Source organism: Ambystoma mexicanum, chromosome 4q (genome assembly GCF_040938575.1).
Source record: "Ambystoma mexicanum isolate Mex_15411 chromosome 4q, UKY_AmexF1_1, whole genome shotgun sequence".
NCBI classification, from domain to species: Eukaryota; Metazoa; Chordata; class Amphibia; order Caudata; family Ambystomatidae; genus Ambystoma; species Ambystoma mexicanum.
Genome location: NC_090928.1, coordinates 42,476,203 through 42,498,141, shown reverse-complemented (window position 1 = coordinate 42,498,141; position 21,939 = coordinate 42,476,203). Strand labels below are relative to the sequence as shown.

The 21,939-nt window shown below is 48.4% G+C and overlaps 1 protein-coding gene across 12 annotated transcripts in view; it reads left to right on the top strand.

Annotated features, from left to right (window-relative positions):
• Positions 1-21,939, top strand: part of AFDN (afadin, adherens junction formation factor) — a 2,107,422-nt gene that overhangs the window by 751,756 nt on the left and 1,333,727 nt on the right. For all 12 annotated transcript variants that reach the window (XM_069607417.1, XM_069607414.1, XM_069607416.1 and 9 more), the window contains exon 8: positions 9,273-9,440. In XM_069607417.1, the coding sequence (XP_069463518.1) occupies positions 9,273-9,440 (168 nt within the window). The remainder of the gene's footprint in view (positions 1-9,272; positions 9,441-21,939) is intronic.

Genomic DNA, 21,939 nt, shown 5'->3' with positions numbered 1-21,939 from the left:
AGCACCTTCAGTGCAGTGACACAGGGAAGTCTTAGATTTCCCAAAGGTAATACCTTCGCTTGGTGAAATTACTGCTCCCAAGAGCAATAAAGTGAAATTGACTTTACTTACATTTTGTAACTTTCTAGACTCAGACTCAGGTTGCAGAAGGGGTTACTTAGTGTCCCTTTTGTCTAGTTTCTCATGTAACAATTCTGTTACCCGTTCTACAATTAATGGCTGGTGGCAGTGGTTTACTTTTTCCTACCTTTTCTGCGATTGCAGCTGCAGAAAGACACCCATGCATGCCCGTTTTGTCAAAATGGCCTGGTCTTCTTTTTTCGCCATTTCTTGAGATTTACTCTGCACGCCAAACCAGGTTTGCTTCTTTTATTCATTTTGTCTTTGGCGGGATTCATGGTGAAGCCCCGCCTCTGGCTCCAGCGTGTCTGGTAGGGGTAGGAAGTGAGGGAGGTGCCTGAAAAGCCCTGTACTTAATACCCTTGGCTGCAGGAATACACCCAAATGTGATTGGCTGGCTGGCCGTCCTCAGAGGACAGCCACCCTGCTATGTGATTGACAGCTAGGCTGCAAATGAATGGGAGAAACTTGCATAGAAGGCAAGGCTTTTTGCTTGGAAGGCAAAGTCGACCACTGGACAAAGGAATCCGAAGATGAACTTGGAAGAGACGCTTGCTGCAATTCCTGGACCGTTGGTTTGCCCAGTGAAACCCTTCTGCATTGCTGAAGCTCCGAATTCGCCTCGACTAGAGAAGCCCTGCAATGGACGACTTCTCCCCTTGGGTTGGTGGGAACAATCAACCCCAAAGTGAACTCGTCTGGACATCCTCTCAGAGCTGGCTGTACTTCCAATGCTGGTGCAGGAACCGAAGTGCCAGGGAGAGGAACACCATATTGAGTGCATCGCTTTGAAGTCAGATCCAGGCTCCAGGAAGATCGTCTGGACTCCCATGAAGCAGGACTGACCAAGCCTGAGCCACCTCAATAGAGTGCTGGGCCCCAGATGTGAGGAAAGTCCATTAAGGTATCCGAGAACTGCAGTGGTGCGGTTTGCGAGAGACGCGAAGAGCTGACACCGTGAAGTGCGGCTGATCTGAAGGTTGCCCATTGCTGCTGCCGACCTTCCATTCGTAGTACAGGAGTCCCCAGATGTCCTCCCTCTTGTCCCCGCGACTGAGGCCCAGGAACACAGGATCTGCAGACCTACACAGGAACAGTCGCCAGCTGGAAGCAGTTTTTCTTCTAACCAAAGGTACTGTAAAACTAAGAGGACTTACCTCTTGTGTAGCATTGCATGTTCTTAATTGTGATTTGTCTTGGTTGCTTTTGCAGAGTTTATTGCAGCTTTGCCCCTCACAAGCCTCCCAGCTGCTTGTGGCCCTACAGTTATTTTATCTTCTACAAACATTTCTAAAACATTGTGCAAGCATTTTTACCTACCTGCAAGAAGTGCTTCAGCTCACCTAGACCATTGCTCAACTAACATTGGCTGTCCTGGCTCCCTGAAAGGCTTTTCTGAACTCTGACTTTGTTCTTTGCCTTTCCCCCAGGAAAGGGTTAACTTACTTTGCATTGGAGGGTTTTAAAAAAAGTACTTACCTGCTGAAGAATATTTGTTAGCCATTGTTTTCTCGCTCTGAAACTTTTCCTTTTTGATCTCCCACTCTGTATTGCTCGAAATGTGCCAGTGATAAATCAATGTCCAGTGTCCTAGTTATTTAAGTCACCTGAGGGTGTAGGAAGTGTCTGTGTGCCATCCCCAATGGGTATCAACTGCTCAGGGAAACTGAGTGTGTATATTTGAAGTATATTTTGTGTTATGATTGCCCCCTTATTCCACTGACTGTTAAATAAATGAATACTTTGGTAATCAAGAAATCTTGGGTGTAAGTGTTTATTTGAATAACTATCATTGTGAAACACTGTGTAACAACCTTACTGCTCACATTGACCGCTCTTGAGATAAGCCTGGCTGCTCATCCACATTACCAACCTGTGTAGTACAGACTTGTACCAAAGGTTGGGTTACCTATTGCCAGGAGGACAGGACTGGTGCAGTCTCCCATAGGGTACTGCATACAATCTTGCCTAACACTGCCTCTATTGAAAGAGGAGGGAACGGTTCCTCCTAAATCCCTGCCAAAGTTGTCTAAAAGATGCCCTGCCATTAGAGGTTAAGACACGCTGTTATATGATTGATCCAGCTAATTTGCAACTCACCAAAGTTGTGCAATTTAAAGGAGTTCTGTCAGTGTCTCGAATCTCTGGAGTGATCAAAGTTTAGTTGGGATCAGAGAATAAATAAAGTCAAATGGACCTGGAAGAAGATGGCAGTATCAGGACGGTTAGGGAAGAAGGTGTCTGAGGGTCGGGTGACCTGATTGCCTCATTGCTTATGTCAGCGCCATTGACTGTTTCAGTAAAATCCACTGGGGTTTCTACAGCGGCTCATTAATCTCTGGGTAGATCTGCAAATATGACACATGAAACACCTGGATCCTCTACTAGAAGGGATATTCGCTTGGTTAAAACAGATAGCCATTAACACTGGCACCTACGTAGGCTACTTTGTTTTGGATAAAGGATAAAAGAAATGTAATCATTACGGATGTGGAGAACCTAGAGAGGCCTTGAAGAATAAGGTGCTAGCTTGGCTACATCAACAAGTCGGGCATGGGACCATAAGACTGCATGATTTGTCCTTCGAAGGGTACAAATTGATTGATGGGGCTCCCCTAATAGAGAATGCATAATAGTGGGTTTTAGGGTAAGCAGCCGTCCTTACTTTTTAAGCATATGTAAACATCTGATGAATGTTTCTTCAAACATGAATATTGTGGTTGATGACTCATGGTTTTATTAACTGTTGTAGGTATGTGGTAGAGCCTTGAACTTGCTTTCTGCATCATGTTGATGTTGATGTGTGTTCAATTTCATTGTTTGGTTATTTTATGATTTCTAGGTTGGATACTTGGTAGAGTTTAGGAACTCTCATCTGGTGCCACCTGCCAATGTATTAATAATTTAGATTTTTTGAAATGCTGTGCCCGATGGGTTTTTAGTACCAGTTTATGATGGTTGTTTTTTGGGCATTTTAATGATAGTTTATTGCATTTTAGTCTGGTCGCTTTGCTCCTTTATTTTCTTTATTTCATTGTGTTTTTATTGCTTTTGCTGTTGGTTTGTTTGCGGTATTTGTGTTTTGTATAAGCGCCTGTTTGCCTATGAGCCTAAGGTTCTATATAAATGTCTAAACAAAATAAAATAAATAACATTTGACCAATATTTGGCCAAGCAGTGAGTTGTGGTGGCAAATTTTGTGGAAAACAACCTCATTTGCCAAAAGCATCTTGGAAAGCAAGAGCCAGCAAATGTGCTATTGGGAGTGTCTCAAAAGAATGTATCTAAAATGTAGCATAAAGGAAAATATTTCCTAACAAGAGATAATATAATGTGAAATATGTGAGGATAAGATGCTCAGAAAACAATCCAAAAGGAGGTCCAAGAGTGTAATGCAAGAAATGTATCACATAAGGTAACATGACGCAAGATAAATATGAGGCACACCCGATTGCAAGTATAAGACAAGCAAGTTCATAGTAGCTGAAGAGGAAGATTAGAGGTCATATTCTCACATGTGTCCTTACGAATACACCAACCGCCAAAGAGAGTTCAAGGGGTTGTATTAAACATTTTTGGAATCGCTTCAAGGGCAGTCCCCTTGCCCCTTCCTCCCTCATCTAGAAAAAAACACACCCTCTCTAACACAGGTGTCCCCATCACCCAGGTTAGTATCTAATGCTTGTTAACTCGTACTATCTATGCTCTTTCTTCATTTTCAGTGAGGTCCAATGGTAAGTTCGAAGGGCTTGTGTTTGTGCTTCCCAGGCACTGAAGCCTCAATCCGTCTACTTCCTTTCATGTGTTGATGTCCCTCTCCCTATTTCTCAGCGCTAGTATCCCCTCCTCCTTCTCTACTAGTTGTTTCTCATCTGTCCTGCTTCCTCCACCCTCTGATGTTACTACTCTCTCCCCTCCATTCCACTTCTACTATCCCTTCTCCACTCTTTACCTTCCCTCTCCACCCTACTACTCCTCAACCCTCCACACTCTTCTACTACTCTCTAGCCCCCACCCTAATACTTGCATCTGTCCACCCTACAATTCTTCACCCCTCTTCACCCTTCTACTACTCACCCGTCCCTACCACTTTTACTCCACCTCTGTCTACTCATTTGTCCATCTTTCACTCCTTCAGTCAGCTTCTACTCCCTGTACACTTCATGTAACTCTCTCACCCACCTTACACCTACACTCACAACACAGTACTACTTGCTCTCACCTTCTTTGCACATTTCCTTGACACTCTAGTCCACCATCCTTCCACCTTTTGAACTCTTGGTCTGCCACCTCTTACTCTGACCCCACCTGGACAACACACACCTTCCTGTTTCCTGTCCCCTTTTTTTCCTTCAAAAACCATGATTTAACAGACTGTAGAGAAAGGCATGGTTTGATGTACTTTGCAATTGACATACAATGGCATGGATCACAAAATGACTCTCCCACCCATACGAAGTTCAAGCATTGTTTGTTATACAGATAATACATACTCTGTTACTCCGGCACAGCATTAGAACTTTCCCATCAAGGTGTCATGTACTGATCACAGTATCTATCAATAATCTGCAAAGGATACTGTTTAGGACCATAAAAGGATACACGTTGTAATGATATCTTCCGTATCCCTTGACAACCGGAAACAGCTTGAAAGTAGTGAAGTCAAGCGTCGACTTTCCAAATTGTCACTCTATGACTGAACCTCACAGTCAGAGAGAGGAATCACTGGAAAGGGCATGGAACAACAGATAGACATCATCAACCTGTGAGAAAATAATGTATCATGAATATATATGTCAATATTATTAGATCTCTCACTCTGAATTAAGAATAAAGGCTACCACTAACCTGTGGAAGTTGGATTGTTATAAATGGTCCGACAAAACACTCCAAAGCAATCCAAGTAAGAAACAACGAAAAGGAGGGAAGGTTAGTAAGGGAAACTAATCCCGAACGGCACGAGGGTCACGCTAGATACCGGGTTGGTGCACCACAGGATAGCGTCCAAAGTCATGTGCACTAATGTCCTTCCTTGCAAACAAAATAAGTTACTAGTCGGAAATAAATGATCCTTGCCCTTAAAGATCAGGAGAGAAGCTTAAATAAACAATGAATGACTTCTTCAATGTAGGCACTTCTTGGTAACTGTGCTTTCATGAGTTGTGGTGGAGAGCAGTTCTCCCAAGAAACGCTGTTAATTGACAAACACTGGAGCACATGTACGATGGTGAAATATGCCCAGGAGAGCAGCTGCGAACCTCTTCTTTAGCTAAACACACGCAGTACACTAATTCCAAGGAAGCCGCTCGTTAGATACTCACGCAGCAGTGAAAACAGTTCCAGGATGCCGCTCGTACACGCTGCGGTGCAGAAACTTCCAGGAAGCAGCCGCGTATTTCGAACACAGATGACTCCTGCTGCCTGCTTGGAAACTGGAATGTAGGCGGTGGGAAGGATTGTTCAAAACTCCATATGAAAACACGGGCTCAAGAAAACCAAGAACAAGTAAGCCCTTCTAAGAAAGCTGAAGTAAATCTGCAAGGACGCAGGTCTAGAGCTTCAGCCAAACGATTCAAAGAACACGATCATAAGCAGCGAGCGTGACTGCCAACGCTGCTAATAAACGTGGCTGGGGAATCATGTGACTTCTAACGGCGTGAATAGTGCAAATGCCGTTTTCCGGGCAGTGTATCAAATAACCTCCATTTGGAATAGAATGGTTTTGATGTCCTGTAGGCAAAACATGTCCTAGGAACAGGTGTAGCCAGGTTGCCATTCATGACACAAGGAGCTTTTCCCAGGGAGCTCCCACTCCCTCGCCTGCTTTCTCACAGAAGCGGGAATTGTCTTGGGGACGCAGAGGCTTTGCCATAATAGCAGGGCTTTGGTCCAGATAGTCAATGAAGGGTCTCCAGATGGAAACCTACTTATTATAGCTCCCTTCACAGATGGCAGAAATATTTTCTGCTACCAAGGTGTCCCAGACTTTAACCCACCACATTTGAAGTATGGGATCTTCAGGGTTCCTCCACCATGGGCCATGGCCAGTTTAGTCGCTAGCAAAGGATGTCGGATGAGGGAGGCCATTTTACCTGAGGTTGGAAACGCCACATCTCCTGTGTACCCTAATAGTACCACCAGGGGGTTCATTGGTACGTGAAGCCCAGTAATGTCCTTTGTGACCCATGACCTCCTTCTAGTAAATGGTAGCTTTATCTCAGGTCCATAACAAGTGATAGAGAGCCCACGTCTGTACATCCCCTTCAGCAAGTAGCCGCATAAACTGCATTCATTTGGTGCAGCCTCCGTGGCATTAGTTACCATCTGTAACACCACTTGTAGACGCATTCTTTGTCAGACACACATTTAGAGGATTTATGTATTTTAGCCCAGATACGCAGCCAGGTCTTGTCATCTATTTCAGTACCCAAATCTTTTTCCAATTTTTGTATATGTGTCAGGCGCGTCAGTGTTTCCCGTGGGTCCAGCGATTTGTACAATTTCGAGACTTTTCCTGTGGGTATCCCTCCTTGTATGGACAGCTCCAGAGAGCTCGGGTTGAATGGCCCCTTTCCTAGTAGCAGAGTTAGTTGCCCAGTGGCGTAGTTGAGCATAACAAAATCTTTCATTCTCAGTAAGAGAGAAGGCTTCCATACATTCATTCATTCATTCATGGATTGGACGGGCTGGATTGGACGCATGCGAAATTGATGGATGGAATGAACGGAATGGATGGAATAGATGAACGGGACGGATAGAATGGAAGAGCTAGAATTGATGGAAGCGATAGAAGGCATTGATGGATGGAGCAAATGGATGGAATGAGTGGATGAAGAAATGGAATAAATGGATGGATGCACTGAATCAATTGATAAATTGAATGAATAAAAGAAAAGTAAGAAATGGATTAATGCATCGATGGAATGGATGGTTGCTGCAATGAATTGCTGAAGAAATAAAAGAAATGGATGGATGCAGTGATTGGATGGATGGATGGATTGAATGGACGGATTGAATGGACGGAATGGATGAAATTTCCCTACCGTCAAGCCCCTGTCTACCCGCACGTGTCTGTGTACCCTGCTTTCCTATTCCCCATGCGGTTGTTGTACATCCCTATGTCCTACCCTATCGCTGTAATCCCACCCCACTCTCACTGGGTGTCCATGTGTCTCTGCTCTCCCTGCCCCCTTGTTCCTGTGATGCCGCTATGTATCCCAATGTATAACCCAACCCTCTCTTCACCATATGTGCCCATGTGTCACTGTTGTACTCTGCTTTCTTATACCCTATGCTGTTATGTATCCCTATGCCCCCTGGTGTCACCATAAAACCAACCCACTGTCACTGTGTGTCCGTGTCTTGATGTGTTCCCTGCCATCCTGTTCACGTGCCTGGTCTCGCTTTATAGATGAACCATCACTCTTATCACATCACTACACCTACTCTCTTCTATACACCATCACTCAACTAAAACATGGCTATACCCCTGATTAATTCGGCCTAGCTGTCCACATACGAACACTACCCCATGAACACCTCACCACCCTAATAAAACGCAGCTATCCCATGACACTACAGCCTAGCTGCTCACATAAGCGTCCTTCAGGCCTAACGCAGCCAAACCCAGTCTTGATGTCCAACCACCAGACTGCAAACACATCCAACTATTATCTTCTACACCACACCTAACACTAGGATACAGCTACCATCCGACAACTACACCAGCTGCACACATAAATGGTGCACCCTATGACACCATCTATCTCTCTACTGGCTTGTACTGCGTTTCCTGAGGGCGTTCATCCACAGCGCTTTGAGGTCATACCAGTGATATATTGAGCGATATATAAATGCCAAGTAACATAACATAACATTAAAGGTCTAGGGATTCCCATCTTTGTAGTGCTGCTGTAAGTTTACGAGCCGCCCATGATCCAAGCCCCTTTTCCCTCCCCCTTTTGCCCCTTACCCCAGGTTGCATCCCGGTTGAAAAGCTGGGTTGATCCACACAGGGGTAAGAAGACTTGTTTCAAGCACCTTCCCACCCCTCCTCTCTGCCCACTGCAAAGTGCTCCTGTCCCCTTTCTTGTCTTCTCGCTCCTTCTCCCTGTGGCTCTCTTCCCCTGGTTTAATCTTGCCCTGTGTTCCCTCCGTAGGAGGTGTTACATATGCCGGAATACATAAAATAAGGGCCACGTCCTGCACCATTTTGCTGTGCAGGTCTTCCATGCTGGGATAATGGCAGCCTGTGTTGGAAAATGTTGCGCCTCGTGTTAGGGGCAGCATTGCAGCTAATTCCATGGTAAGTACGGAACTGTCTCTAGTTTTGTCCATAGCCTCTCCACAGCAAGTAAGTAATTGTTTCTTTTGGGGAGACCCATGGCAGCTGGTGGAGAGCTGCATGCTGTGGTGTCATTGGGCAGGCTTCCTTGTGGCTGCATTTGTTCTCCGCTGTTTCACTGAACAGCTCTCTCCGTTCTTACTCGTCTTAGTGATTTATTGACTGGAGGGGTCTACTTGTAGACTCTGGTGGGCTGTTGTCTTGCTGGCAGCCTGCTCAGACTTTTGTCGGATGTTGTTGTTGCTCCCTGAAAAGAAAGGAACTGGGCAGCATTGTGTTCAAGAGATGTATGGGGTGATCCACATTGGTACTGTTCAGATACATGCAGGCACTTAGGCAGGGGATAGGAACTGGGGCTCTCCCAACTGCCACCTTCCCCCTCTGGAGTAGGAGTGGTTCTTGCGTCCACCCTGGTAGACCTTCCGCCACAGGATGAGCGGGGTCCCCATCCCTTCTTGTCAAGGGCAGTCGTCTGTCCTTGTCACAATTACCCAATTGAGAACTTGCACTTTAGAGTATGTATTTGGAGTTCATTAGCTGCAAAGGGTCATCTCTCCCTCCTCCAAAACTGTTTGATGCTTTTCATGATGAGTTATTGAAACATGTCAGTGGGATACCTACCCCATAGTACTGTAGTTCTTGCAATATTAGTCACACTGCAGCCCTGTATAGTCTGTATGCATATTTTACTGATTGAAATTTTTGGATATAGTTGGAACGAAAATGCTTGTTTCAGTTGTTGCGTTTCTGAAATGATACACCCAGAAGAATGCCTAAAAATGTCTTTTTTTTCTTTCTTTCTTTCTAGGAGAGCTTGTGTTTCAACTGAAGAGGAGACCTCCTGACAATGAGACACGGAAGGCTGGGAAGCTGACCGATGGCAAGCATTTTATAGGAAAAGAAAGCGATGACGGGCCAGGCTACGGTTCCTGCTTGCCCCCAGAAAAGCTTCCCTACCTGGTAGAGTTAAGTCCTGGTGAGTCGCTCTCCCTGCTAACCGAATATGGCGCCACATCTTTTTAAACCTATTTTTCATTTAAATGAAAAAATAAATTCACAAAGAAATATCCATAGATCATGTTAATTTAAGAATGCCTAAGCTATAGTTGGAAGGCTCTACATGAGCTGTGCGTCCACAATCTATTATATAAGTCTACTGGTGCGGCACGCTGCTGAAATAGCAGATTTTATTGTGCAATTTAATCTTGATGTGTTGGCAATTACCGAGGCTTGGCTTCATGAAGCTGCACTCCATGCAATACAACTGGACACTCCTGACAGATATTTGTTTTTACATCCAGACCGTGTTAGGTCTAGGGGAGGGGGAGAAGCCGTCATTTTTAAACAAGAGCTTAAATTCTACATTTCTGATCTACCCAAGTTTGATCATTGTGAGGCTATGTTACTGAGATTGAACATCAATGCTGTTAGTAGTATATTAGTATCATATAGAACTCCTGTGGCGAAGCCACTGTTTGAAGAACAGCTATTGGCCTTTAGCATGGATTGTGTCCTCCAACGTATTCCTCATCTTTGACATGTAATGTCCACAGCTGTGCACTTCGGAAACTTTTTCGGCAGAGGGCGTCCTGCGTCGATGTCCCTCGAAGGCCTCCGTCGAGGGCGACGTCACCGGATGTTATAAATAGTATGCATGGCGCCCGTAGCCTCAGTTCTGTTTTTTCCGCAAAGGTGTTTGCTTCGATAACTCGGCGCGCCTCGCCTCGTGTGTTTCATCGCAATTGATGTCTTTTTCTTCGACCCCTCCAAATCCGCGGTCTGGCTTCAAGACCTGCCTGGACTGCAAGTCGAAAATGTCGATCACAGACCTGCATCACATTTGTTTGTGGTGCTTGGGCGTGAGTCACAACACCGATGACTGTTCTAAATGCCAGCCACTGACTGCCAAGGGCTTGCGGGAGCGTAAGGGGAAACTCCAGGAAGGTAAGTGTTCCAAGCCCAAGTGGTCCCGTACTTCTAAATCGAAAACCAAAGGGGTGTTCACCGACGACTCGAGGGGCGACTCTCCGCGTCGGGAGGAGTCCCGGGATTCTTGGTCCCGGAGTGGTTCATGCCATTCTTCTTCCTTGTCGCGGCGTTCTCGGAGTTCTCGGAAGCACTGTTACCAGTCGCCTTTCCTGTCCTCCTCGGAGGATGGAGCCACGAGGAAAGTGGCATGCCCCACGAAGTCCTCGACTCCGGAGGAATGGGTTGCCTGTAAGGAGCAGAGGTTAGCGATATTCAATCTCGGGGCACGGTTCCGGTCGCACCTTCTAACGAAGCTGGCACGGAAAGGTCTCGTACTGTGGCTCGCACGCTTTCGGGCTCGGGTCTGCGACGCGACTTGCACCGGGAACCTTCAAGGTCCTGTTCGGACAAGGCTTCAGAGAGTCGCAAGAGACATGCTTCCAGGTCTCGGTCCTCATCTCCAGCGAGACTGCTGCAGCCTGCTAAGTGCTTGTAGCCGGCGTCGACTCGATCAGCGCTGTGTCTGTCCGACTCGGACGTCGACACTTTGCTGTCTTATCAGCCCACGGGGCCATCGGCACCAGTTCGACGTCTACGCCAAAGCCTTCCGCGCTCACGACGCAGAGGTTGTCGACGCTTTCAGTGTCAAAGCCTTTGACCCCTTCGGGGATTTTTGCCCGCAATTTGCCATTGGAGTAACCCGATCTGGTGGATCCTCCAAGGAAGGCTACGGAGAAGGCTGTGAGGCGAGTATTGGCCAGTATTGGACTCCAGGCCCTCTTCTGTCCCTAGGACAGGTTTCCACCTCCCTCTGGAAGACCTATATGAAGAGGAAGAAAGGTCTGAGTTTGAGGACCCTCCATGATGTGGCTCCACTCTTTTCTGGAGACAGTCAGTTGGAGGAGTTGAGGCAAACCCTTCATGATGCCAGTGGGTTGGACACTTCTCCAGAAGTGGTATTTGGCAGGCCTGAGCATGGGGCTCATGCTGAGTCTTAGTACAGGCGGCTCATGGCTAGGGTCTCGGAGTATCTGGGCTGGTCCAGTCCTCCTGAAGACTTTGTGCAGGATGATCTAACAGACATTTTAGATCAAGGTCCGTCCTCTGACCCAGTGCTACCATTTCATCTCACCTTACAGAAAAGGGTGGCAGCTGCGTGGCAGTCACCGGAATCTCTTCCGGGTTTTTGGCAGGGAGGGGGGGAACAAGGGGAAGACAGACAACGATCCTACCAGGCCAGGTGTCATTCAGATCGTGCAAGTGCAGGGGTAGGGGGAAGGGAGAAAGTGCATGGGGAAGGGGAGGGGGGGAAGTGCAGTACAAGGCAAGTAGAATAAAATAAAGGGCCAGCTAGTGGCAAGTGCAAGGTAAGTGCAGACAAGTGCTGGGAACGGGGGCTGTAGGGATACAGAGACAGTCCCGCAGTGCAGGGGTTGCCAGGGAGGCAGTGCAAGTGGAGAGTGGCTGGGCCCAGGACCAAGGTCGTTGAGAGTGGCCCAGTTGCAGATTCGGTGCAGATTCAGCGAAGAATTAGCAGGGGAGAGGGAGAGTGAAAGCAGAAGCAAAGAGGAAGGTTTTGAGGTGCTTCCGGAACCGGAGACGGTTCTCCTCAAGTTTCAGGGAGGCAGGAAGGCTGTTCCAGAGGGAGGCCCCTGCCGCGGAGAGAGATCTACCCCCAGCTTGTTGCTTCGAGAAGCGGCTCACCCTGAGGGAGTTGGAGACGGATGAGCGAAGGGCTTGGGAAGGAAGATATTTAGGAAGAGAGAGTTGAAGCTATTTAGGCCCCAGAAGGCCTTGTGGACAATGCAGAGGGTTTTGAACTTTATCCTCGCAGCCACTGGGAGCCAGTGTAGAGACTTTAGTCCTGGAGAGATACGGTCCCTGGGCTTGAGGCCAAGGACAAGTCTCGCAGTTCTGTTCTGGATGAGTTGCAGAGGGCGGAGAGTGGAGGCAGGCAGATTAAGATAGAGGCTGTTACAGTAGTCCAGCTTTGAGAGAACCAGGGCTCGTGAGACAGTGAGCTTCTGGGGGAAGGGGAGGAAGGGAAGAATACCTCTGAGGAGGTGCAGCTGGTAATGCAGCTGGTAGTGTGACTTCTTAGAGACGTCGGATATATGAGGAGAGAAGGAGAGTGTGGAGTCGAAGATAACCCCAAGGTTTTTTGCCTTGCAGGTAGCAGCAGGAAGAGGGCCAAGAGAGGCCGGCCAGAGAGCTGCAGGGAAGGAGGGAGTGGGTGTGCCGATGAGAAGAATCTCAGTCTTACTGGCATTAAGGCAGAGGTCATTGGCGGCACACCATTCCTGGATAGCAGACCGTCAGAGATGAGGGAAGGAGAGGAGGAGGCCGAGGGTAGCCTGAAAATGAGCTGGGTATCGTCCGCATAGCACTGAAAGTTGGGGCAGAGAGCGGCGATGCAGTGGGCAAGGAGTGCCAGGTACTGGTTGAACAGCCAGGGGGAGAGATTTGATCCCTGGGGGACACCACAGGTGGAGAAAAAGATGTCAGAGAGGAAGGACCCCAGTTGGACCTGGGATAGTCGATTGGAGAGGCAAGAGGTCAGCCACGCCAGAGCCTGACCAGTGATACCCAGGTTATCACGGAGACGGTTGAGCAGGATGGCATGGTTGACAGTGTCAAAGGCAGAAGAGAGATCGAGCAGAATGAGAACACACGGAGTGTTGGAGTCAAGGTTCAAGAGTAGGTCCACACGGATGTTCAGGAGAGCAGTTTCCGTGCTTCTGGCAGCTCTGAAGCCAGATTGATGGTCATGAAAACTGCCAACAGATTCAGCATGGAGGTTAAGCTGGGAGATGGCCAGTTTCTCCAGGAGCTTGCCCAGGAAAGGAGTGATGGAGATTGGGCGATAGTTAGCCGGGCAGGAGGGGTCAGAAAAGGCTTTCTTAAGAAGAGGGTGCACAAGGGAGTGCTTAAGGGGGGATGGGAAGACTCCAGAGGCGAAGGAGTGGTTGCAAAAGTCAGCCAGGGCAGGAGCCAGGGAGTCGATGTGGTCCTTGATAGTTTTGGAGGAGCAGGGGTGAACCTGTTTAGACGAGACTTTCATAGATCGGACTTGTCTGGAAACCTCATCAGCAGAAAAAAGGGGAAAGGCAGAGAAGGAGGGAGGAGGGGTGGCTGCAGAAGGGCCAGAGGAAGAGCCAGGAAGAGAGGGAGGGAGGTGATAGGAGGAGAGTGAGGACAGGATGTCCTGAGTTTTAGAGATGAAGTGAGAGGCCAGTGCAGTGCAGAGGGCCTGGGAGGGGACAGGAGAGGTAGAGACTGCAGCAGGGTTGGCAAGCTCCTTGCAGATTTTAAAGAGTTCGGCCGAGTTGTTAGATGCCGCAGAGATGCGGGCTTGGATAAGGGCTCTCTTCTTGGTGAGAACGGAGAGACGGTATTGCCTTTGGAGCAGGCGGCAGGCCAGTTTGTCAGAGGATGAACATGAAGCATGCCATTTCCTCTCTGCCACCCTGCACTTGCGTTTAAGGGTGACGAGCTCCGAGTCATACCAGGAGTTACATTTGGCTTTGGGCTTCAGGCGGATTCTCATGACCGGGGCAAGGATATCAAGAGTATCAGATATAGCAGAGTGGAGCATGGAGAGGGCTGTGTCAGGGTGGGAGTCAGCCGAAGGGGGAGGTGGGGGTGAGAAGGTGGCAGCGAAAGCCTCAACTGACACGCGCTTCATGGGTCGGATGACCGAGAAGGTGGGTGGCAGTGATGAGGGTGGCTTTGCCTGTGGGGTAGGGAGGGTGAGGTGGGAGGATAGGAGAAGGTGATCACTCCAGGAGATAGGAGTGGAGAGAGGGACGGAGAGGGGAAGGTCAGAAGAGATCGGAGCATCAAGAGTGTGCCCTGCAGAATGAGTAGGCCCAGACGGGAGAATAGAGAGTGAGAGAGAGTCGCAGAGGTCACGAAAGAGTCCTGTGGGGGGACAGGAGGCATCCAAGTGGATGTTGAAATCACCAAGAAAGAGGAGTTGAGTGGTTGAGGACAGGAGTGAGGAGGAGAGGTCAGCCCACTCAGAGAGGAAGGAGGAGATTTGACCAGGTGGCCGATAGATAGCCACGGTAAGGGAATGGCTAGGAGAGAGAGAGAGAGAGAGAGAGACGGCAGACAAGGCATTCAAAAGAGGAGTAGGTCTGCGTAGGAGTGACAGTGGCAGGAATCCACTCAGGGAAGATAAGGGCTACACCCCCCCTGCACGGTTGGGCCTGGGAACGGAGAGGATCTTGTAATCGTCAGGTAGGAGTGTGTCAAAGCAGGTGACAGAGCTGGCCGTGAACCATGTCTCAGTGAGACCGAGGACGTCAAGGTCCAGTTCCTCAAGAAGGTGACAGATATCAGAAGAATGCTTGATTGCAGAGCGAGAGTTGAGAGTGGCAATGTGGAGAACTCACCCCACTCCCGAGAGTTTGGTTCAGGCGGCTACATCCACCTTGAGGTAGATGGAGTACCCACCGTCCCTCCTAATAGGGATGACAAACACTTCGACAGTTGGGCTCGGAAGGTGTTTTCTGCAGGGAGCATGGCATTGAAATCGGCCAACTCCACTTGTGCCTTGGCAAGGTTCTCACACACTTTGTGGAACTGTTTCTTTAGCAGCTGAGCATATTCCCGAGGGGGAGGAAAGTGATGGGTTCCTTGCTCTTATGCAAGACGGCAAGGATGCCATGTGCGAATCCCTTCAGTCGGGTTTGGTTACGGCCAACAGTGTTAGCCGGTCCATGGCTGCGAGCACCGTTATACGCAGATTTGCGTGGTTGCGGAGGTCTGGTTTTGCTCCGGATGTGCAAGTCCGTCTTCTGAACATGTGTCGCGACCCTCACCCAAAACCCCCTCTGTCAAACCCATTGGCCAGGTGGAGTCAGGACTCGGGCCTCTAGAACCTGGCATCCTTTTCCAAAACCCTCCTGGGGCCACTCCTGGCGCCTATGGCGCCAGGCTCATATATCATGAAAAACATGTGCTTGGGAACTACTTAATGTGTTATCAGCCAACATGGAGGCATCCACATAGCTTGGTTCCAAAGAACCAAGCTATGCGGTCTAGTGTTTTGGGTGTGGCAGCCTAGGGACTACTTTACATGGGCTATTTAAACCACACCCGAGCAAGACAACACGCTTCGCATTACTTTGCAGCTTGCAAAGTGACGCTCACCGTGTCCAGCTATTCCCTCGAACCTCGGAGAAGCAGAACCTGCGAGGAGACAAAAGGAACATCATTAGCAGCAGCATCTTACCTGCAGTCTTCATCTCTAGCCACTCGCAGCTACTGAGAACAGCTTCCTCGAATCTGCACGCCTCCCGGACACAACGACCTGAAAGAGGAAGATGGAGGCAACATTAAAGAAAGCAGTAGAGACATTTGCAAGTTATGAACTGCTCAAAAGGCTTACCTGGCTGGTCGCCTCTCGGCTGGCACAACTCCAGACATTCCACTCACGCTGAAGAACACCGTGACCTACAAGGAAGGAAAACACAGGGTAGCAAAGGCAAGACTTTGCAGCGCTACGCATAGCACTTACTTACCGCATCATAGCGCTCTTAATACGCCATCATTTACCAACGGGGCTCAACCAAGCCAGTTCGCCGTGCTGAAGCTCCGCATACCTAAGGGAGAAAAAAGAGACATTTTTTAAACAAAGAAAGGCATGCAGGATAGCAACAAAACTAAAGAACAGCAATAAAACCTACCTGAACAATATCAAACGGGCCGGCGTCAGTGAAGTAACTGGACCGCACACGCCCATGAAAGACAACGCGCCCCTGCAAAGAAGACAGGACGGAGAGCACGCCTAACTCTACCACAAGACAGAACCTTCCCCGCAGACCACATCTGGGCAAGCTGAGAAGCATATCAGCGAGTAACCTGGCTGGGTGGCATCCCTGTGGATACCAGGTGAGCGTAACAGAACGCAAAGCCTACCATAACACATCCAACTCGTCGCCATAGAGACATCAGAAATGGACCAGTTGGTCCAATTACTTGGAGAGCTTCGTGCTGAGGTTCATTCTGCCCGACAAGAGACTAATGCCCTCCAGAGAGACCTAATAGTGACCAAAGAACGCACTGAAGAGATTAGCAGGCAATACTTGCAATCACAGGCAGGACAGACGCCTCTACCTGGAAGCAATCCAACGATGCAAAACCCCGCCATACCACCGACTCCGGTACAGATCACGTTACCTGGAACAGTTCCCCTGGCATCACCAGAAAGGTTCTCAGGCGACCCACGGAAGTATGCTGCATTCATCAATCAGTGTCGCCTTAATTTTCTTTGTAGGCCTGGAGCATTTCCAAACGACCAAGCTCGGGTAGCTTTTGTCTTATCATACCTGAGTGGTAGTGCAGCAGATTGGTTGGTGCCGTTGGTTACCCATGACGATCCTCTGTTACATGACTTTGGGGGGTTCCAGAGAGAAATGGAAAAACGTTTTGCTCACCATACCCAGGAACAAGCAGTAGACAATGAACTCTTGCCCCTCCGACAGGGGAATCAGGACTTGTTAACGTAGATTGCTACCTTCAACAGACTGGTTGCCGAAGCTAGGTGGCCAGAAAACAAAAGAAACACATTATTCCATCGAGGCTTACTAGGCGAATTAAAGGACGTCTTAGCCCAGGTGGGTGATCCACCCAGAGACTGTGCAGAATTCATAAATCTGGTCGTGCAGCTAGACCACCGGTTGCAGGACCGAAAGGCAGAACGGTCTAAGACGGACCCTCGGACTGTGTATGTTCGACCAAGGGAAAACACCCCGTGTACCTGAAAATGCTGTAGAACCCATGCAGATTGGAGGGATACAGCCTCCATTAACAAAACAAGAGCGGGACAAAAGAAGACAACAGCTTTGTTTGTATAGTGGGAAACCAGGACATTTCCTGAAGGACTGTCCAGTAAAACCCCCAAGAAGTACAGTCGGGGCCACAGAGAAGGATGAAGCTAAGGACTCGGAAAACTACCAAGCTCCACAAACGTAGAGGTCAGTTTGTCGAGTGAGAAGAAAGAGTTGCTGACCTCGCACTTTGCAATACCAGTGATCTTAATTAACCACCAATAGTCGTCAAGAATGCATGCCGTTGAAGCATACATTGATAGCGGAGCAGTTGGAAATTATATTGATCAAGAACTGGCAGCAGAGATGGGGCTTCCTTTGTGTTCTAAGCCAACTATGGACAAGGTAACCACCGTGGATGGGACAGAAATCGCTTCCGGACAGTAACTCAGTGCGCAACCAGGGTAACCTTGCTGTGCCAGGACGGACATCGGGAGTCTATTTCATTTGATCTCAAGGCACCTCAGTTCAGGCTAATACTAGGGATGCCATGGTTGGTTACTCAGAACCCTTTGATAGACTGGCGGGCACGAAAATTAACCTTCCCCGGTGACTGCGCCCCTGCCTGCTATTACCAAGAGGAAAAAACCCGACTTCTGTATCCCCATGACTCCCGGAGCGACAGTATCAACCCTGGGAGCAACTAATACCTTGCCAGGTGAATACCATGATTTCCAGGGTGTTTTTTCCGAAAGGACCAAGCCAATACATTGCCGCTGCACAGGCCCTATGACTGTCAGATCGACCTTGTTCCTGGTGCACAACTCCCTTGCAGCAAGATCTACGCTCTCACAGAACCAGAAAACCTTCATTTGAAATCCTATTTAGACCAGTACTTTGCAAACGGATTTATCCCTCCTTCGAATTCCCCCCGCAGCCAGTCCTTTGTTCTTCGTACCGAAAAAGGAAGGAGACTTGAGAACTTGTATTGACTACCGCGCATTGAACCAGATCACCGTGAAGAACCGCTACCCCTTGCCACTTATTCCTGAGATGCTAGACCAAGTTAAAGATGCCCAGACTTATACCAAATTGGACCTTCGAGGAGCGTACCACCTGGTCCGAGTCTGAAAAGGAGATGAATGGAAAACCGCCTTCCGTACGAAGTACGGCTTGTTTGAATATCAAGTCATGCCCTTCGGGTTATGCAACGCTCCTGCGGCATTCCAATATTTCATGAATTACGTCTTAAGGTAGTTAATTGATGTGTGCGCCTTAGTGTACATAGACGACATCTTAGTATACTCAGCCTCGAAACAAGGTCATGTCAGGCACGTTCGTTCAGTCCTCACCAAGCCCCGTCAACATCGCTTGTTTGCAAAGCTTGAAAAATGCTTTTTTCACGTCGCCGAAGTAGAATTTCTTGGTTTTATCCTTACTCCAGGAGGTATCAGAATGGACGTGCACAAGGTAGATGCCATTCTGAAATGGCCTTCACCGATGTCTCTGAAAGGGCTACAAAGCATGCTGGGCTTTGCGAACTTCTACTGCCGGTTCATCCCAGACTTCTCTCAGATTGTGCACCCTATCACAGTACTATTACGAAAAAACAATAAAAAGTTTACTTGGACCGAAGAAGCCTTTCAGGCACTTAAACAAAGATTTACCTCCGCTCCAATCCTGCGACATCCTCGTCCAGACCTCCCTTATGTCGTTGAAACTGATGCATCCAGTCTCACAATGGGGGCTGTCCTTTCACAGAGAGACCCGGAAACCGGCCAGCCACATCCTGTGGCCTTCTGGTCGAAAAAGTTCTCACCTTCAGAGATTAATTATGCCATCACGGACAAGGAACTCCTGGCTATCAAATCTGCATTTAAAGCCTGGAGGCACTACCTTCTGGGGGCCAGACATACCATTACAGTCATCATAGACCACCGAAACCTGCAATATCTCAAAACAGCCAAGGCCCAGTCCTCACACCAATTATGGTGGGCCCTTCTTCTTCGACAAATATGATTATGTAATCACATTTCGACCAGGAGTCAGAAACGGAAAGGCGGATGTCTTATCTTGCATGGGCATAGATGAAATAGTATATACAACCCCAGACCCAGTACCGATTATACCTGAAGACAAACTCTTGGGTATCACGACAGCCTTAACACAAGCAGAACTACGGAAAGAAATCCAACGGACAATGAGTCCTGATGACTTACTCGCATGGCAAACTCAAGGAGAAAATATACCAACAAGGACCATCTACCCTTTTTTAGGGATCGCCTATGTGTACCCAAGAAGGAATTACAACAGCATATTATTTCAAACTATCACGATTCACTGATCGAAGGGCATCCTCGGATTGCCAAAACCCTAGCTAAAGTGAAAGAACTTTTGGTGGCCTACCTGGCGTAAGGACATCATTTAGTATATTCAGTCCTGCGGTGTCTGCGCACAAAATAAATCTCAAACAAAAACCATCTGGTCTCCTACAACCATTGGACATTCCTCCAGTTCCATGGCACACTCTTTCTCTTGACTTCATCACTGATCCACCTCCAAGCCAAGGGTTCAACACCATCCTTGTAGTTGTGGACTTATTCTCGAAAATGGCTCATTTTATTCCTCTCAAAGGCCTCCCAGACGCAGCCACTTTAGCAAAAGTGTTCCGGAAGGGCGTGGTTAAGCTACATGGCTTCCCTTTGGTTCTGGTCTCTGATCGAGGCAGCCAGTTTGTTTCAAAATTCTGGAAAAAATGTTGTGCAATGCCGCAGATCGACATTCGGCTATCTACCAGTCACCATCCCCAAACGGACGGCCAAACCGAGAGAACCAATCAGACACTCGAGCAATATTTACTGTGCATTCTGCACCACGAACAAAGGAATTGGAAAGACCTACTATGGATAGCCGAATATGCATATAACAGTTCTTTGCATTCAAGCACGGGACAAACGCCCTTCTATACCCTTTATGGCAGACATCCACGTACCTCTGAACTAGACCTTCCAGCCAGCTTGGAAATGCCAGCGGTAAAGACTCTACACACAACCATTACTCAGGCTTTCAAAAGGGCAAAGGAACACCTTTTTCATGCCAAAGAAAAACAAGAGATTCGCCGACCAGCACCGGAAAAAGGCCCTTGATTATCAAGTAGGAGACAAAGTTTGGTTAGCCGCTAAATTCATACCCATCAAGGGAACCCGGACCTTTCATCCCAGATTCTTAGGACCCTATACCATTAAGGCAATTATCAACCCAGTAGCCCTGAAACTGGATTCACCACCTAATCTATAAATCCACCCGGTATTTCATGTGTCCCTCCTGAAACCAATGCAACCCGGCACACAGATTGGGACACCACCTAAGCCCATACTTGTTGACGGAGAACCAGAATTCGAAGTCAAAGATATCTTGGACTCTAAATACTCTAGGACCAAGCTATATTATCTCGTCGATTGGAAAGGATTTGGACCACAAGATAGATCCTGAGAGCCCAGTGAGAATATCCACGCACCACGTCTAATCAGAAGATTCCATCGGAACTTCCCAACCAAACCTGGGCCAGACAGAAGGAACACCATGGGAGGGGCCTTAGGTGGGAGTGCTGTCACGACCCTCGCCCAAAACCCCCTCTGGCAAACCCATTGGCCAGGTGGAGTCAGGACTCGGGCCTCTAGAACCTGGCATCCTTTTCCAAAACCCTCTTGGGGCCACTCCTGGCACCTATAGCGCTAGGCTCGTACACCATGAAAAACATGTGCTTGGGAACTACTTAATGTGTTATCAGCCAACATGGAGGCTTCCACATAGCTTGGTTCAAGAGAACCAAGCTATGTAGTCTAGTGTTTTGGGTGTGGCAGCCTAAGGACTACTTTACCTGGACTATTTTGTTGGGGCTATTTAAACCACACCCGGGCAAGACAACACGCTTCGCGTTATTTTGCAGCTTGCAACGTGGCGCTCACCGTGTCCAGCTATTCCCTCGAACCTCGGAGAAGCAGAACCTGCAAGGAGACAAAAGGAACATCATTAGCAGCAGCATCTTACCTGCAGTCTTAATTTTTAGCCACTCGCAGCTACTGAGAACAGCTTCCTTGAATCTGCACGCCTCCCGGACAGAACGACCTGCTCAAAAGGCTTACCTGGCTGGTTGCCTCTCGGCTGGCACCACTCCGGACATTCCACTCGCGCTGAAGAACACCGTGACCTACAAGGAAGGAAAACACAGGTTAGCAAAAGCAAGACTTCGCAGCGCTGCGCATATCGCTTGCTTGCCGCATCATATCGCTCTAAATACACCATTTACCAGCGGGGCTCAACCCAGCCAGTTCGCTGCGCTGAAGCTCCGCATACCTAAGGGAGAAAAAAGAGACATTTTTAAATGAAGAAAGGCATGCAGGATAGCAACAAAACTAAAGAACAGCAATAAGACCTACCTGAACAATATCAAACAGGCCGGCGTCAGTGAAGTAACTGGACCGCACACGCCCATGAAAGACAACGCCCCCCTGCAAAGAAGGCAGGACGGAGAGCACGCCTAACTAGACCACAAGGCAGAACCTTCCCCGCAGACCACATCTGGGCAAGCTGATAAGCCTACCAGCGAGTAACCCGGCTGGGTGGCGTAACAACATGCCCTTTGATGGCGCACATTTGTTTGGCAACAAGGCTGACTAGAGCCTTGAGAGGTTGCAGATCTCGAAAGCTGCGGCAGAATCTTTAAGCGCA